General features: G+C 46.5%; 1 protein-coding gene across 5 annotated transcripts; it reads right to left on the bottom strand.

The window, feature by feature from the left end:
* Positions 1 to 48: 48 nt before the first annotated feature.
* Positions 49 to 18,738, bottom strand: LOC140253141 (SITS-binding protein-like). 5 transcript variants are annotated; one of them, XM_072338555.1, is made up of 13 exons: positions 18,693 to 18,738; positions 16,444 to 16,583; positions 14,715 to 14,919; positions 12,813 to 13,329; positions 11,164 to 11,335; positions 10,206 to 10,401; positions 9,891 to 10,041; positions 9,147 to 9,341; positions 8,679 to 8,947; positions 7,459 to 7,595; positions 5,587 to 5,708; positions 4,760 to 4,939; positions 49 to 1,452 (listed from the first exon to the last, which is right to left on the bottom strand). In XM_072338555.1, exons 4-13 carry the CDS (start codon positions 13,269 to 13,271, stop codon positions 1,279 to 1,281), a joined length of 2,055 nt encoding a protein of 684 aa, XP_072194656.1. In that variant the 5' UTR covers positions 13,272 to 13,329; positions 14,715 to 14,919; positions 16,444 to 16,583; positions 18,693 to 18,738; the 3' UTR covers positions 49 to 1,278. The 5 variants fall into 5 exon arrangements, with proteins under 5 accessions (XP_072194656.1, XP_072194658.1, XP_072194659.1 ...); XM_072338557.1 differs by lacking the exon at positions 16,444 to 16,583 and adding an exon at positions 13,866 to 13,921 and having other exon boundaries at positions 14,715 to 14,783; positions 18,693 to 18,718; XM_072338559.1 differs by lacking the exon at positions 49 to 1,452 and adding an exon at positions 3,391 to 3,473.
* Between the last annotated feature and the right edge of the window lie 288 nt (positions 18,739 to 19,026).

The following is a 19,026-nucleotide window of genomic DNA, read 5'->3' as shown; positions in this document are numbered from 1 at the left end:
TTAAATCAAGGATACATTAGTAAACACTCCATAAACACTACAATGGCTCCATATACAGTCTTTAATATCCAATTGCTCGTAAGGTATAAAATGCATTAGCAATATGATCTTAGCTGGCAATGATGTGACAGCACCCTTTGTAACGCAGCAGCATCACAGAGGAGGAAACCCAAATTATGCAAAATTTTCTCTAGAAACAAGACCTACCCTATAAACAGACAGAAACAAATTGGCTGCTGGAGGCTTTTTTACATCACATGGTGTTGTGCAATTTCTTAAACATGCATCATGCGTGAGCTTTTTTATTTATTGTTATTATTTTAATCTTCAGCCAGCCACTTGGCCTGGATTCAAGTTAGTGATTATTTAGAGACCAAGAACAGCAAAAGCTATCAATTGAGTTTTCAGTCTGAGCTTGAAGAAGGTCTGGAGAAAGACGCCAGCACCGTTGGGATTTGCAATGATTTAACCTGTGCAGAGAGACCTGTGCTCCACATTTTGTATCCATCTGAAGCCAGCAGGATTTAGGGCTTTATCCTAAACAAGGATCCAGCTTGCTGGATTTTGTTTCAAATGAAGTGAGTGAATCAAAGCAGGGCCTTTAGATTCCCACAGAGCGTGATCTATTTGTTAACATCAAGCCTCCAAAACCTTCTCCTTGTCCAACGACGTGCTAATCTGTATCTTGAGTTATTATTGAAGAGCTAACATAATTATGAGCACTTCAGTGCTTATTCAGAATTCCTAACATCTACTTTGCCCATGAAGATCACAGAATATCCTGAGTTGGAAGAGACCCATAAGGATCATTAAGTCCAACTCCTGGCTCCACACAGCAACACCATCCAAACATCTTCCACTGGTCAGGCTGGTCTCAATGGTTTCCACTGACACCTCAAGAAATAATTTGGAAAAAGCATAAAATTTGACAAGCAGTGAAGAGTAGTGGCTCAGGCATGCTGGAGTTTGCCTTGTAGGTAATGCATGGGACGCTGAGTCCTGGATTCTTTATCCCAAGGTGAGCAACCATCCTGTCCATTCACTTCAGGCTCTATTAGTGACACTACTTTGCTTGACTGAGTTGCTCTTCAATAGAAAACCACTGAAATTCACAAAGTTTTCCAATTATCGTCCAGGTCACTCACTCACCACCAAAAATTCTTTTGGAGGCCCATTTGCAACATCAGATGAGAGAAACAGGTAGCATTTAGCACATGATGTCCATGCACATCAATAGTATCTCTGAAGGAGATCAGCTGCTTCAGACTCAGTCTGAATTTAGGAGATCTTTACAAAAACTGGCATCTCTTCAAGGCTGACAGAGTAGTTCCTGATGACAGTGCCTCCATCAAACACACGAGCACTGTTGGTGTCCCTCCACCGACACCCTTCTCCAGGCAGGTAGATATCTCGCCACGTTTGCCCTTTTTCTGTTATTGGAGCCACCAGAACCTGCAGTGAAACAGGCAAAGAAAAAGTAATTCAGTACCCGCAGGGTCAGCTGAGGCACTGCAGAGAAAAATCAGCAAGTTTGGCTGCTGTATCCACGTGTGCAAGCAGCAGAGGTCATTGTTCCCATGGGTAAGGTTTACTAAACAGAAGTGGGAAGAGGTGATGTAATGTCCCGCATTTAATCAAGATGTGAGAGTCTGTCCAACTTGTACTTGGGAGGAAAAAAAACACCATCAACAAGTCCTGTAGTCTCCATCCAATGCATATTTTGGAAGAAAAAGATTCCAGAATCAACCCAAGCCATATTTTAGAACACCTGAACTGAAATAATATCAGAAATCTAACATTTCCAGAAAACAAAGCTTTGGCCTCGAGGTTGAGCATGCCAGGATGGATGCAGGAAGGCTCAGGCTTACTCAAAGCAGCTTTTGAGGAGATTTTATGGAGTTGTGAGGCATTTGGTGGAACACAACCTTTTATTCTGTGGAGGGAATTTCTGGCAGACATGGGAATTTCTCTTTTCTCCCGACCTGGTGCTTGGGGGGATCCAGTTTAAGACACTTGAATATGAGCTAATCAAGAATCAAAGACAATATGACACCAAGCCAAGCAGAAACTTGGAATTTGATTAGAAAGAAACATTCTGTGGGAGCTTTAGTTCCGGGTTGCTCAGAAGGTGGGATTCCAAAGCTCTCTTCTCTGGGGGGCTTAGTCTGGATCTAAAGCCTAGGAAGAGCTTAGTTCAGTATATACAACATGATGGACTGTATCTCAAGGAACATGGAAAGGAAACCATGAAAGGAACCATGAAAAAACAAACTCCAGGAAAGCCAATAAATGAAGAAAAAAGTAGCAAATGGCAGAAAGGCTCTCTTTGGGTAACACTTCTGGGGACCCTCTTGGCCTTTATAGGTGTAGTTGGCAGCACAACCCAGCCTCTTACAGCTTCTATTTTCACTCAGACAGCTCTTATGTGAAGCAACACTGCACTTGATGAGTTTTCTAATTTTGTGGGGTTTTTTTTCTGGTGTTGGTTTTTTTGGTGGTTTTTTTGTTGTTGTTGTTGTTTTGTTTTGGTTTTGTTTTTTTGGTTTTTTTTTGGCTGAAATACTTTTATGTTTCAACACTCTTTACTGGAAGGATTCAGTGGGTTGGAAGTGTGCTGCCAAGACATTCAGATTACATGGGTCTGGAAGTAATGAATGTAAAAATCAACCTAAAAACAATAAATAAATCAAATATCAAACCAAGGTGATCCTCCCAGACCAGAGTTACACCCAAAAAAGTCTGGATAACATCTCAGGAGCAGGAAAGCATTGGTGATGGTGCAAAACTGTCTTTATGAGCACCCTGCAGACAATGCTTGCATGCAACACAATGCTCAGAAAGTTTATCCCAGCATCCTAACACTTAACCTCATCTCAACCCGCACCAGGACAGAACCACCTTATGTATTTTCCAGTAAGTTATTATTAATCATGCTCCAAATGGCACTAAATCAGGCTTTGAACTGCATCAGGATTCTTCCAGTTGCCAAAAGCCAGCCTGGAAGTCAGAACATCCCCATTTGGGCTTTTTTTCCCTGCCAGTTCAGGCCTCCTTTTGAAGCAAAATCAGGTGAGGTTTTGCTGGCCTCATGTGGTGTTTTATCAGAAAGGCTGATGGAGCAAGCCTGATGTTTTACCGTATTTTGGGAGCTCTCAGCCAAGCCATAGTTTTGCAGATCCTGGGACAGAAAGATGTTTTTTGTGCTTTACCGGGAATCTCACCCTGTTAACACAGAGCACATTTCTGCCCTGGCTATTTCCACTGCATCAGGGATTCTTCCATTTGAGTGATTCTGGGAGAAGAATCGAAGTTTTAGCTTGCTTTCAGTTATAACCAATACCATCACCACTGCCTGAATATATACCTTGCAGTACATCAGGACCAAAGAAATGTCTCTTCTCCCAAACGATGCCATTCCAACTCACTTATGCTAAAGACCCGTAGTTTTAAAATGTCCCACCTGATTACACAAGCTTGAAAAGAAGAGGGAGAATATTTTATCAGTTTCCTTGAAAACAACCCTCCTCCCAAAAAACTGTCAATCAGATCTACGGTATTTGTGATAAGAAATTCAAGCCCCTGGATTTTAATATTGCGACATCGATCAGAGGGTGCAAGCAGTACTTGCTAAGATAGATAATTCTGCAACAGAAGTTGCTTTTATTAAAACAAGCAGCAAGCTCCTGATGAACCCGGCTTGTGAGCATTGGATGGTTTTAGGTACCTCCCCCCCACTCCTTGACTATATCTCCGTGCAAAGGCAGCACAAGATTTTGCTGCAAAGTTAATGTTATTGTATGAATAAATAATTGTGTTTTTAAGATAAAATATATGTCTATATATACAATAAAGTATGTCTTCATATTCCTGCATATGTATATGTAGCAACTGCCAAACTCTTAAGCTACTGGGATCCTGCATCCAGGCAAGGCAGCAGCACAGAATAAAAGCTCTCTTTACAGAAATGAGGGGATGAGGCACAGTTTTCTATAAGGAAGCATTTCAGAAGACTGCAACTGCTTTTCCAAGATCCATTTTTCCTTTAAGGCAGCAAATCACATTAGTTTGTGCCATCCATGTGCTAGATGCGCACTTATCAAGTTGTGGTTGAATGATAACGTTCGCCTAATTCATGGCAGCCTTATTCAAATCAATGGCTCTACTTACAGTGCTTGGGATAAATAATATTTACCCCACTACACTGGAGTAAAACAGATTCAAGTGTGTGAAATAGGCAGCATGCAGACAGTAGTCCAGTTGAGATGTCAGTGCCAGCCTGAATTTGGGACCCAGGGTCTGTGCTCTCTGTTATGCCTCCACTGTTCTGCATGGCATGTAGGAATGATAAATCCCAGAAGAAGGCTAGACAAACTCCCTGGAGGAACAAGACCAGACTTGGTTCTGTGAGCCATCAAGTATGGATGAAACCCTTGGCTTGTAGCTCCAATAAATGGAATTAAGAGCCCCAAAAGATTTGGGGAAAAGAAACAAAAGTGGCAACCAGGAGGTTCCTTCTGCCATGAATGGCTGAAAAATACCCTGATATTAAAAACAAAACAAAAAGTCCCGTTGACTCTCCATTTTGAATACATTCTACATCTCAAACCTGAAAGAGCCAACGGGACTCCACCAACCTTTCAGTTCACCCTCCATTTGAGCTCTGTGTCTGAAGAGGGTGTGAAGGAATGGCTGGACAACTGCAGGACGCTCTGTATTTTCCCAGATTACCCTTTGGGGAAGTTGTCTCTCCATTCCCTACCTCATCTCCAATGAGAAATTCATCTTCAACGGTGAAAGCGGTCGGGTCCGTGGGACTGAGCCACCACGCTGGGCGGAAGATTGGGTACCCTGAACTAAGCCATTCCTTGCTGTATTTTATGATGAGTGGCACCACAAAGTCCCTGTGCTTCTGTATGCATTGCCGGGTAAGATTCAGGACCTACACAGGAATGGGGGATAAAAGGAATACATGGTAAAAGGAATCCACAGCAAAGCAAGAGGAAAGAAAATAGAAGCTTCCTTAGGGAGAGATCACTACATTGCAACATGGCCATCCCAATGGCTGTCAAATGGGTTAGAAGGAAGAGACCCCAAGGATCACCAGGCTCCAACCCCCTGCCACAGGCAAGGCCGCAGATCTGGTACTGGACCAGGCTGCCCAGGGCCCCATCCAACCTGGTCTTGAACACCTCCAAATCTTGAAGGTGAATACGTGGGTTTACAATAGCATAGTTATCAACTAGTTAACAAAATAATACTCAAACAATTCCAGCAACAAAAGTGAATGAGGGACAGGTGTGATACTGCCACCACCTGCAGGTGTTGTGGATACCAGCCATGTGGCTGCATGTAGCCAAAGCTTGAAGTGAAAACTCACAATAGTTATGCAGAAGAAAAAGCAATGTTGAGGTCATGCAATGATTTGTTACTGGATTTTATGGGTATCATAATTAGTACAGTGAGTTTTAGCACCAACTTTCCCCAACAGGGGCTACTAATGGCTTTTTTTTTTTTAATGTCTTTTAGAGTGGATTTCTTCCTTAAGGAACAGATGTGCCCTCCTCTGTGGGACATTGGTGTACGTACCCAGGAGTCACAGCAGAGCCAGGGTGGTGTGCCAAAGGCCATCACAGGGAGGAACGTCACAATCTGCAACCACCTCACATACAGCTCCTGGTCCCCTGGGGTGTCACCAGCCAAGCTGCCTCCTGCCAGGGACAAGTTGCTGAGCAGAGCTGCTTAGGGACATCTCATCCCAAGAAGGGTCAAAGCAACCTGCTCTTGATGCAAGCAGGATGCATAACCCCACTGCAAGAGCAGCTGAATCCCCATTTCTGGGTTTTCCTTGCTTGACCCCTCTTCGAATGTCCTAAAATGACTGAAGATGGATGTTTAATGGGGGAGACACTGGGAATGATGTCTAAGGAAATGATAGTTTCTAAGTCACTGTAGAACACTAAAAAGGAATATTTTTCTTTGCAGAAGTATCATAAAAATAAAGTATTTTCTTGCCAATTTGATGTGCAGATCAGAAGCATCATAGAAAAATACTCCACTCTCTCAATGCTGCCACCTGATTTAGTATTCAAGGTGGCACAAATTTTCACCCAGATCCTGTGCTAGGATTAAACTGTGATCACCAAAGTGTAGATGATGACAGCACAACCCAGCAAAGGAAAATAGTCAGGTAGAACCTGATAGGATCACCTAAAGGAATTGGACATGTAAAGGGTAGATAGCAAGGAACTCCAAAACTTCATATACATATGCATAACTCCTATGCTTCACCAGAGCATAGGGACTAGTACTTCAACAGCAAAGGGAAAGGCTGGAAATTAGCCAGCAGTCCTCAGAAAATAATGCTTGTCCCCACATTGGAAGGAAAAGACGTTGGTACCCCATGAAACAAGGCTGAAAGATGTAATTTGTGTCATGATCATAGTGGAAAGTGGTGGAGGGGCAGAGTATCTACTAGTTGATCAGAAGCATGGTGGAAGTAGATTCCGGTTCCTCCACAGAGCACCAGAGAGAGGTTTGGAAAGGACAGAAGGGGAGGTGGGTAAACAGAAGCATCCCTGGGGGACATTACTCTGCAGTCTGGGGCAGCTTTCTCCAGGGGTGACAAAATCCCATCACCAAACTTCTCCATGAGGGCTTGCACAAACTACCCTTAAAGCTTTGTTTTTCTAGAGTCTGTGCACCAAAACCCCATCCATGTAGAGACAGAGTCCCTCACTTTCTCTCCCACTGACATTAGCCAGCAGATTTAGCATCAGTTCAGGATGCCACTAGCACACTCGCCCAAGCCTTGTTTTCTAAGGAAAGCCAACAATAAATGGAAGCCAAATTGAAAATTGCTCAACACTGCCCCTTTTCCAGGGCTGTCTGCAGCTGTGCTGGCTCTGACCATCTTCAGCATGGCCTCTGTGATGACTTCTGTGCTTGCGGTGAGGTCTAAACAAATAACATTCACCCTCAAGAAGAAGGGAGAAATGAACCACTTGCCCCCCATTAGATTATTATGTTTCAGTCTCTGTAATTATTTTTATTTAAAGATCTCCTGCCATTGTGTTTCAGAGCAGAAATACAAACTTGGATCAGGACTGCTGGCATTTTATGAATAGCTGTTTCCCATCTGGGAGCCCAGGCAGGCTGTTTTCCAGCTGTTGGCTCCCTCGTTTGCTTTTGTCGGCTCAGTTTTAGCCCAAGTGATGCACGCAATGAAATATAGGACATCCCCCGAGAAATGGCTGCCTGTTAAGATTTACAACATGGTATTGTGCTTTCAGTTCCTCGTCTCATTCCCTAGTAACCTCCAATACAACCAAAATGGGGTTCTGGGATCAAAGTGCTTGAAGCCACTCTATAGTCACTGAGCACATGCTCCTTTCACATAGAATGCTGCAAAAATCCCCCAAGAAAATATGACAGCAAGCACGAAAGGGAAGAAGACATTACCTACTGTATCAGGGATGAAGAAGTTGTAGCCCAAAAGGCTGTAGTGCAGCGTGGAGGGAATTAATCCCTTCAGTCCAGCGTGGCTCCAGTCTGAGTGCAGCGGTCTCATCTGGACAAAGAATGGTAGGTGACTAGATCTGGGGGAAACAAGCACAAACCCAATGTATTTAGAAGGATCTCCATTGAAACCCTACAGCTCTTGGCTGTCCTGGCAGTCACTATGGTCAAACAGGTTCCCCAGCCATTGAGGACCTTTGTGAAAGAGAAGCCAGTGCTCTCTAACTCATCACCCACATGCTGCACCTGCTGAATTCAGCCACTCTAGTTCTTCTTGATGGTGATGGGTAATGATCTTAATGATCTTTTCCAGCCTTAATGATTCTATGATTCTGGAACACCTCCCTAGATCTCCTGCTCAAAGTTTTCATCCTCCTGGCTTGACTCCATGAGATTTGACACCCCACCTCACACTCATCCTCTTGGCACACCCTCATGGGAAAACAGCCCCCAAAAATCATACTCAGGACACAGACAGGGGTGTCCCCTCAGCCCTGGTCCATGAGGTGCTCCAAAGCCAGAAGCTGAACCCCACTGTGATGTATCCTGCAGGGAGTATTTCTCCTCCTGGCTTGCATTCATGCTCATCTGTTTTGCATTGAGGGGCCATCATAATTGACAGTGGATTTGTCTGTCTGCCAGAGGGATAAATTATTTTCCCCATGTTATTATTATTACTATTATTTTCCAGTAACACTTCTATGTGTGAGGCTTACTTGGAGGGGAACACGTCCGCAAACAGCCCTATCTAAAAGACAGAACACTGCCATTACATTTCCAGCAGCCAAAAAGGGTCAGGTCCAAATCTTCATGAAGACTTGGCACCAAAGACTTGGAGCTCATCTAACCGAAAAGGATTTAGCCCTGATTCCATCCCCTCTTGAGTGGGCTAAAAACACCCAGCTATGGGCTATGCAGGTCAGAAAAGTGCAGTCATTTGGCACCACAGACCCTTACTACCACGGGGTTTTGCTCCCTCCTTAAATACTCATAGAGGCTACAGTGGATTTCTACTGCATCTGGCATTAATGCAATTAAGCATCATTGTGTTGGTGCATTTTTATGCCCTGAAGTATTATTCCAAAATAAAGAGAGAGAGAGAAATCAAAGAGATGGGAAAATCACCTTGATGCTTTCCCAATCACCTTCTCATCACAACCCACCTGGCACCGACGCTGATGACAGTGGCATTCCCCAGTGTCACTAGTGCTGCTGCCAGCATCTCAGCATATTGGTCACCAGCCAGCTCAGCAGGAGGGGACATTGCTTGCTCCAGGAAGGCATTACCCTCAGCACCCTCAAAGATCACATATGTGGCACTCAACTTGTGCCGTAGGCCACGGGCACGGGACAAGTACCATCTCAGCGCTGCCTCATTGGTGATGTTCAGGCGGGTGCAAAGCTGTCCCTTCCATGTTGTCAGCAATGGGATCTGCAGCAAATGGTGAGAAATATCAGTAAGACCCTTAAAACATCCCAAAAAAAATGTGGGGTGCAAGGCTGGAGTGGGGCTGGCACCACAACTTGCACCGATGCAGTGCACAGAAGTGAAAAATTCCACCCTGTAAGGTTGAATAGCAAACTGGTGGGTCATTAAAAATAAGACAAGATAGAGGTGCTGGGTACCATACCGAGCAGCCCCCATAGCGGGGCTGCAGGCTCAGCCAGTAGCCGGTCTCACCATCCCGCAGCAAGTGCAGGAAGAGCGGGGCAGTGATGCTGATGTAGGGAGACAGAGTGATGGAGAGTTGTAGTGGGAAGATCATTGCTGGGTCCCAGGCATGGGATGCGCCATGCCTCTTCCTCCGCTCTGCAGGCACATGGTCCTGAAAGGAATTAAAAAGGAAAAGTTTGCTTTGTGGAAATGGCAATGCCATCGAGGTCAGCAGCACTATTTCTATGGGTAAAACCCCAAGCCAACCACAAGCCCATTGAACCACTGTGGTTAGAAGGGACATTAAAGAACACTGTGCTCCAAACCTCCTTCCAAGAGGACTAGACCTCATTAGCTTCTAATGTGCTCACTTTATGAGCCTATACGGGTCCCTCTGGATGGTATCCCCTCCTTCTTTACTACTGAGGACACCACTCAGGTTTGTGTCATCAGCAAACTTGGTAAGGGTACACTCAGCCCCACTGTCTATGTTGTTGACATCCAAATGCAGTGGTCCCAAGACAGACCATTGGGGTTCCCCTTGCAGATGCCACTCATGACCATCCTCCATGGGGTAAAACCCCAAACCAAGATTTCCATCACTAAGAAAGGATGGTCAATAGATCTCCCACTCAACCAAATGAATGCTTTTGCATTTCAGAGAGATTTCAAATTGCTCTGTGAGAATTCAAAGCACAGGGGCTGGCAGGATGGGATGTACCGTAGTGGCAAGTGTGGCTGTGCCATGCTCCCCCAGGGCCAGAACCCCCTCCTGCATGCGATGCCGCTTCAGTCTCTTGGCCAGCGACCTCAGACCCCGCTTAATTTTGGCAGCAGAACCCGCTGGACCATCATACTGCCAGATAGGAGACCTGTGGGATGAAGAACACATGGGATCTGCACCTTGGGCTAGCAAAGGGCACCTCAAGAGAGGCACTTAAAATTCAGTGGGTGAGGAAAAATCAGCAAAATGGAGATTTGTGCTAATTTAGGCTTGGAATGCAACCCAATAATGGGGGCAGAGGGAATGGCTTACCACAGCAATGTCGTATCAGGCAGTGCTCGTGCTGGCCCTGCCAGCTTGGTTCCCACGTGCCGGTGTGCAGTCGTGATATCAGGGCTGATGCAGAGGACATAGTGGAGGGGGCCTCTAGCTCCTCCCAGGCAGAAATGCCAATGGCTCTCCAGCGAGAGGACCAGGGGCACATCAGGTGCCACTGTCACTGTCACTCCTTTGGGGTTAAGAGAGGGGAAAATAGTTCTCAGTTGAGTATCTTTTCATCAGTGGCCACAGAGCAGCTCCAGTTAAGCAAGAAAACCTCTCTCTCCATTTCTTCTTTGTAACCTCTTTTATTCATTTGGATGTGCAGTATTTCTAGCCTTTTTTCTCTGTATTCAGCTCATGCACTTGTGTTCACTCTTCCTAAAATGATCACTTTGCAAAGCAAATTATTTTGGATGGATATCTAAAGTTTGGCACGCTATGGAAGAATCCAAATATGCACCCAAATAGGCAATGGCAGCCTTATCCTAGTCCACATCCAAATGCATGCTCAGGACACAGCAGTAGGCACTGTTCTGTGCCAGACTCCCCCTGGGGGGCTTTCTGGGGTCACTGGCACAGGGAGGTGGTGGTGTACCATCCCTAGGAGTGTTCCAGAGCTGTGGAGATGTGGCTCCGAGGGATATGATCAGTGGGTATAGGAGGGGGGGGTGTTGGGTTCTGACTTGGCAATCTTAAAGGTCTTTTTCAGCCTTCATGATCCTATGAGTTGTGAAAACAGCTTGGGTTCAACATCCCAAATTCTCCCATAAGGATTAGGATGTTTGGGATCCATCTCTTCAATCTCACTACCACTAGTTACTCCAATTCTAAAATATTTTAGTCTCTGGGATATGAACCCCGCTTTTTAATTGCTTTATAAGTGTGGGGATGGACAGAGAGACGCAGAGATTAAACCTATAGGCAAATCAAATGGGGAAGCAGAAAATACCTGTTGATCCTAAGAAGTATCTCTCCAGCACAGGGCCATACCCAGTGGGGTTTTTGCTGAAATCTCCACTGACAAAGGGCTGCTCAGGGCTCTCAGCACTGTTGAGGGGCCAGCGTTGGGCACAGAGGCTTGCACCTCCATACCATGAGACATTGGCCATGGAGAAGCAATCCTGTAGCGGGAGAGAGACATGCCTGTGTCATGACCTCATCTTTTTCTAGGAAGAACAACTCCAAACCCGTATATTTTGGGGTTTTACACTCAATTACTTTTTGCTTTTCTGTGTATGACCTGCTAGAAGCTTTAAGATTTTCCCACTTAAGCACACAAGAGTTGGGCTTTTATGAAGAAAAAAAAAAAAAAAAAAAAAAAAAAAAAAAAAAAAATCAATGAAATTCTACATAAATATTTCTGTAGGATGTGGATTCATTAAAGGGATCAAATGGAACGGGGAAGAACCTGCACCCAGTTTAAGTCCAGGCTTAAAGTTATAGACCTTGAAGACCACACACTCATTCATTTGAAGAGGATTGCTGTCCATCCACCCAACCCCCATTACACATGTGGATACATCTGTATTCAACACATCTGGGCAGGGGAATGCAAACTCTAAGCAAAAGCAATAGGCTTAGTTTTATATATGTGTGTGTGTGTGTGTGTGTGTGTGTATAAAAGAAAATAAATAAATAAATAAATAAAGAAGGGAAAAAAAGAAAGAAAATGTGCTGTTGCATGATGCCCAGTGCTTCAAAGCCTCTGAGTTTCCCTTCCTTGCCAAGTAGAGGGATCAGCAGGACTTAGCCAAGCGCGTGACTTGGCGCATGGAGATGGGCCTCCAGAACTCTGGGGGTGGTTGGGGTGGGTGAAGATGGTCCCCTTACATCCCATACAGCTCTGATACTGCCCAAATCCTACTGCTGCTGCTGCAGGGGCAATGCCAGGTTAAGCCTGACCAAGAGGTGGGGAGTGGAGATGTAAATTATTCAAGTGGAAATACTGGAGGCCCAGAATAGCTGCTCTGGGTGTCAGTTGAACCAGTTACACCAGCTGGGGGTGGGGAGAAAAAAGTAAACTCACTCTTAACACTAAACTTTCCTACAGATACTATTTTCAATTAAGGTTTTTGAAATTAAAATTGAGGGGGGAAAAAACAAATCTATTCTTGCTCATCCCCTTGAGCGCCCATAAATTAACATGAATTAATGAAGTGATTGCTTTCAGATAATGCCATCCACTGGCATGAAACCATGCCAAGAGGCAATCAAGGGCTTTATAGAATAGAAATACCCCATAGAGGAACTAAATACCCCAAAGAAAATCCCCGTACATTTTCATCCTAGCAGGAGTGTGGCTGAGCCTGGAATTGGCAGAGACCCTCATGGGCTGTCCCTTGTTTCCTCCTCTGTGTGCTCCAATGATTATTTACCTGGTCTCCAGCCTGTGGCTACTCATGAAGCACCAGAAGGAGGCAGCCTTGTGGGTATAGGGGGTGCACAGGGGCATCAAAAATGGGATTTTCCACTCCTACACCCTCCAGCTCTACAAGATAGGGTACAGCCAGACTGCAAAATGCTACATTTTGTCCAAAACCAGCTCATTTTGCCCCAAAGAAGCTAGGTGAAAGAGAAAGGTGTGGAGCTCCTCATTACCTTCATCATAGTATCGGGGCGCAGCGGAGTCCAGCGGACACTATAGCACTCGGTGCCAGGGGCCGGGGTGGGTTGGAGCGAGATGCGGAGCTCAGCCTCCTCCTCCCACGTGTAGCAGAACTCCGTGCTGTCCTGCCAGCACCGATCCCGTGGAAGAGGCGGCTCTGAAGCCGGCACGCTCCCCACTGTGATGGACACAAGCGGCCGTCCCATCGGCAGAGCCCGCAGGAGCAGGGCACCGCGGCGGCGATCCCACAGCATCCCGCTTGCCTGGCCTCGCAGCATCCACTCCTCGAGGGGCTGCTCCAAGGCCTGCCAGGAGATGATGCCGATGGTCATGGCGAAGAAGACAGCCACGCCGAGACAACCCAAGGCACCTTTCCAGGGCTCTGTCAGTTCTCTGATGCCAGAAGTCCAAGCAGCTTCGGGGATGCGGCCGGTGGGGCGAGCAATAGGCATGGCACGCTGCTGCGGGGTGATCTGAGACGCTCTTCTTTCCCCTTAGTTCTCCCTTCTCCTGTAACAGCGCAAGAAAGAATCCCCCACCACCACCCACTCAAACCTTGGATTGCTCTGAAAGAACTCGAGGAGTTAAAATTCCAAGGGGGAAGGAGGGGCCCCTCGTAGCTTTTCTTGTGGAAGGGCTGCAGATTGCAAAGAGGTGCTGAAAAATTCTAGCAGGGTGTTTGGAATAGTGGGGATGGGAAAGGTGACTCTGTAACTCGACACCAGCTTTCCATCCTCATTTCCCCTTGCTTGCAGAAGTATTTGGTGAAGGCACAGAGCAAAGTCTGGCTGTGTTAGCTGAGCCCTTGCATGATGAGGATGGGGCATCCCATGCTCAAAGTGGGCACGGGGACACGGGTGAAGACAACTTGTTTGGGTGACACCAACTTACTGCCCTTGTCTGCCTCTCTCCACCCTCTCTGCTGAATTTTGGGACCGATAACACAGATTTCGCTGCCCCGCTGTTCCTGTTAGGGACCACATGCCACCTCCCTTACATCCCTTTGTATCCCTCCCCCTCCAGAAAGGCACAGCTGCATCTCTTACCTAAAAGATGCTGCAGCAGCACCCAGGCATAACCATCGCCGACCCAGCGCCTCACCCTGAAATTTGGCTGCTGTGACACAGGGCAGAGGCTCTTGATTCTCTTTCCCAAGGGTAACTGTTCCTCCCAACCTCGCAGCCACGTCAGAGACCTTTATAGACCCAGCAACTTGATCCAAGCAAAGCCAGTGCGTTATCTAAGCTGGGATGGCTCACTGCCTCCCTCCCCAGGCCCCCACAGGTTTCTTACATTAGCAACAGAGCTGAGGAATTTTCTGATTTTTTTTTATTTATTTTTTTTTAAGCATTGACTTATATGGAAATAACCATAAGATTTTGTTTCTTTGGTGTATTTTAACCACGTTATTAAGGTGGCACTGGACGAACCCTCATTACACATCTATGAATCTACGGTGGCGTTGCTAAGCCTCCCCATTCTGCTGATTCTATGCTGATTCTATGCTGATTTGGCTTTTGTTATTACTCTTTTAGGGATTTCCCCTCCTGTTTCTCATACTTTGGGTATGCCCAAGGTGCAGAGGGCTACTTGCCCCCTAAAGCACTCAGCCCATCAATCTTAACCCAGCCTATGGGCAAATGGGGATCACCTGGAGTTTACAAACAATATTGCCCAGCTGAAAATAAAGAAAGGAAGAAAGACTTTGAAGAGTTCCCCCATTATGCATAAAGCAAAAAGGTCAGATGTGGCACTGAGCAACACCGTTAGTGAGCATGGCGGTGGTGGGTTGGTGTTTGGACTTAATAGCCTTTCCCAATGTTCATGACTCTATGATTCTAAGAAATAACCCAACAACCCCGATGCCTTGACCTAAAGACAACAGCGTTACTCACCCCAGGAAATTCTGCTCTTCAGGAGGTTCTCAGGATGGTCAAATCTTCATGGAAATCCTTCGTTGTCACCTAAAAAGCGCTTGATGAGAAAGGGGCTGATCCACAATGAAGAGGAGGATGGCAAAGTGATAGAGATGGGTACCAAGCACTGAGGGAAGAGGGCACAGCTTTCCCAGCCAGAGCTCACTGAGACTTCTGAGAGGAGCTGGAGAGAACCAGGAGGAAAAAAAAATAAAGAAATAAATTTAAAAAAATTAAATAAATAAAAAAATCAAAGTTGTGGGCCAAAAGCTGGTTAAAATAAAGAGAAAAGCCTAAAAAGAAATCAACCCACCATATAATTCAGCCCATAGGGTAGGAGCACGATGCTCCATAATGTCAGGAAAAGCAGCTGGTTTGTTGGCACCCACAAGGCTGGGGGATGGGGGTGAGGGGGTTGTCTGATATGTTTGGCAGCGAGATCGGCTTGGGGAAAAGCTCTCTCACATGGCACATGGTTAAATCCCAGCAGCCACAGGACGGCAAAGGGTTCCAAGGGAGGATTAGAGGAACTGTGCACAAGCAGACCCAGGGGATGCTGCTAGCACAGCGGTGGCAACACACAGCAGCTGCATCCCAGCACAATGCTGGTGCTTGGAGTTTATTTTTAAAAGCCTTTCTTAAAAAGCAGCTTTCCTTCCTCACCACCCAGCCTGAGAATATTTTGCTAAACTTGGGAACCCACAACCCCAAGCAGGCTGCCCGCAAGGGCTTGATCTGAACCCTCTCCCATCAGCATCCTTGGGGTAGAAGTGATGGTTTGGGGAAGTTTTCCCATCCATCCTAGGCTGTGGATTCCCCCATCCCTGGCCATGCTCAAGGCCAGGTTGGATGGGATCATAGTCAGCATGATCTGGTGGATGGCAACCAGCTCACAGCAGGAGGGGTTGCACTGGGTTGTCCTCAAGATCCCTTCCAATCTAAGCAATTCTATTATCCTATCCCAAACTTCAGCACACTCCAGATCCCGCAGGCAGCTCAAAGCCCCAGTTCTGTGTTTTCCTTTCTTAGCCCATCCCAAGCATTTTTCCTCCATTGCCAAGAAAAATCACTTATCCTTGACTGCTTGCATGAGGTTTCCAGCCAGCCAGCCCACCCTCCTGAATGGTTTGACACACTATTCCCCACTTTCAGATCTGAAAAGGGGGGACTGGCAGTGGGGCCAAGCACATGAAGCCGTGCCCTGATAATCCCATTTCTTCCCACCAAATTTGCATGTTTGAAGACACCAAAACGTTACAAAACCACCCATTTTCTCTTTTCCCTTGGGGCTTTCCCAAGGCTCTGGTTGACAGGGATTTGCATAACCCTTGGGGCATGGAGGGGACACAGCTCCCATGGCTGCTGATACCCATAGATTACATACAGCCTCCTTTACAAAAACCCTATTGTTATGCTTCAGGCTGGAAAAACAAGAGAGCATGGGGAGCTGTGGGGCTCTGCCCACAGGGCCCAGGACCAGCCCTTAGCATTAATATTTTCTTACAGCTCCAAAGCACCAAGTGATGAGAGCCACAGCTTCTCAGCAGCACTCTCAGTCCACACTAGCAATGCTGGGCTATTCTTTTCATTGTTTTTCTTTAAATATATATAGGGAGAGGAGCTGGGGCTTGCCAAGAACAAAAGAAGGATGGAAGCAGCAGAGCATCTCCAGGACTTGGCTTTTCTCCCTGATGTTCACTAACACAACCTTTGCTTTTCTTCCCCTTGCAGTTCCCAGACTTTCCTTGCAGTGTCAGCAAAAGCCTTCAGCTGCACTGTGCATCTCCGTGCCATACAGGGGGCGCATCTGGAGAAAGTTAGCAGAGCTGACGAACGGTCTGAAGAGAACTAAGAAGTGAAGGAAACAGAGAGTGATATGGCTTATCTGGTGACTGAAAACCCCAAACCTCAGCCCCTAATTTCCCCCCTGGAGAGCAGTCCTGAGTTTCCCTCAGCTCCCCAGCAACACAGTAGCTATTTATAATGGCAGTAAACCAAGCAGCAAGACCCACATGGAGGATGTGGGCATATAAATAGCAGCAGCATTTGGAAACAACTGCTCTGGACTATTGTCTCACTTTTATTTTTAATGTATTTATTTTAACCCCTTTGCATTTTATTATTTTATTTATTTATTTATTTATTTTTGCATTGGATAGAAACCATCCCTTTGTGGCACTCCAGGAAAGAAAGCAGCTTCTCCACCATGGGACCCCCTGTATTAATCAGCTTTCTCATACACATGTAAGCACAGCTTCATCTTTCTGACCACAGCTCCTCACACGAGGAGCTCAAGCAGAGCAGCAGGTACCATAAGGACTTGGGTTAGGGATGCAGAAACCCACCCCACTCAACCCAAGTGTAATGTAGGGTAATTAAGACATCCAAATGGTTGCATCTTGCTTTTTCAGGAGGCCTCTCAGGAAGCTCAAAGGGAGCACTGCAGGATGGCCTGGGAGATGCTTTTGGTGACTGGGAGGGAAAGGAGCATTTGGAAAGAACACTTTCATTTAATTCTCCTCTTCTAAGCTTCCCAGAAATCTGGTAAGCAGATTTGCAGCCTATGTGCTCATTGAATTTGAATTGCTGTCCTGGAGATGCCTTTTGGATGATGAAAACCAAACTCTTCAGCTTCTGGACTTGTGGCCCAACCATCAGGCTCCCATCCCATCCCTGACATCAATCTGGAAGGACTGACAGGCCCCAGGTGCAGGACAGCCCTCCAGACACCCGCTTGTCCCCAGAAGGCTGACATTTTACAGCAGAACAGGAAAGTATGGGAGCACTTCCCCAGAGCATCGGCATGGGACAACACAGCTCCATTCATCCCTGTTTTCCCCCTTGTGTTATTAAACAGCCCTGAAGTCTGCTACTAACGTGACTTGAAGCCTTCCTCCCTGAGCCTCCAAAGTCTGCAGAAGATGCTCCAAGGAAAGCAGAGACCTTCCTCTCATTACCCAAGCTTCTGCAAACAGATTTAGGATCTATAGGTCTACCCTATTTAAACCTTCCCAAGGACATCTTCAACCATGGGACCACCCCAAGGGCCACCCTCCCAACTCTGCATCCAAGAGGGGAAAACTCCACCTCCCTCAAGGCTTCCAGCAATTAGCCCTAATGAGCTCCCCTTGGTCTCTCTGAGTACAGTTGAATAAATGAGGTTTCTTGCTAATTATAGCAGGCTAAACAGTCTCCTGTCCTTCACAAGGGGGCTGACTTGCAACCAGCGAGTGCACACTCTGCTTGGAATCCTGGTGACGCAGTGATGCGCTGGGGTCAGCTCGGGACAGCTATCCCTGCTGTGCCCCTCTCCCAGGGGAAGCACATACATTCTGGTTCCTGCTTTCCACAAGCTGTCACTATCCTGTTACTCATTTTGAGTAATTCATACTGAATAATGTGGACTTCTGCTGTGCCTGGCTTTGCGTGCTGGCACGGAGCAAGACTCAAGCATGTGCTCAGCATCCTGGTTGGGTCTGGGTGCAAACCCCATTGCTTGGAGTCAGTGAGCGAGAAAAAAATCCCAGCTCTTGCTTCCCCATATTCAGCACTCCCCAGTGCTTTAAGCCCTAAATTTTGCTCTCAAGGTAGGTAGTTGCCTGGCCACAAACAGCTCCCAGAGGTGTTTCCCACTGCTGCTGCTTTAGAGATAATTCAGATGTAGAGAAGGACCATTCCCAAACCCTCTCATCTTCACCCCACGGGATGGATGTGTGGAGAAGCACGGAGGAAGGCAGGGATGGGTTAAACCATAGGTGAACTATTGCTCTTGGTTAGGCACCAGCAACCCCAGAAAGCATCTTTGGGGCTATAAGGGATCAAAGACCATCCATGTGGGCAGGAAAGAGATAGAGAATGAGCCATATCCTCAGGCTGTAAATCCTGGGTGTGTGTACAGTGACAATAATGAAAAGATGATAATAAATATCCAAAAGGTTATTTACAGGAAAAACTCACCAGTATGGAATGATGAAGCAATCGCCACCAGGGAGCAATCTCCAAGAGATGCTACTTTAGTGGTGCTCAGCCCTTAAATGAGGTCTTAGAGGAGGTGGAGTCAAGCTCCACCCCTTCGGGGAGCACAGCTACATCACTCTCACCTGTGCTCCCACAGCTGACCCGACACTCACCTTAGCGATTAATCAGAGGTTCAGGCTGTGATTACCAGTTCCCCATACGGTGTGCATCTCTGCCAGCTTCTTCCTTTTTGCACCATCACAGGGGGAGCACACACAAAGGGGTGGAAGCAACAGGAGACATCAAGCCCCAATGTAAAGGCTTATTCCCCACC

The sequence above is a fragment of the Excalfactoria chinensis genome, chromosome 5 (genome assembly GCF_039878825.1).
Source record: "Excalfactoria chinensis isolate bCotChi1 chromosome 5, bCotChi1.hap2, whole genome shotgun sequence".
Taxonomy (NCBI): Eukaryota; Metazoa; Chordata; class Aves; order Galliformes; family Phasianidae; genus Excalfactoria; species Excalfactoria chinensis.
This window is presented reverse-complemented; position numbering and strand designations above follow the sequence as displayed.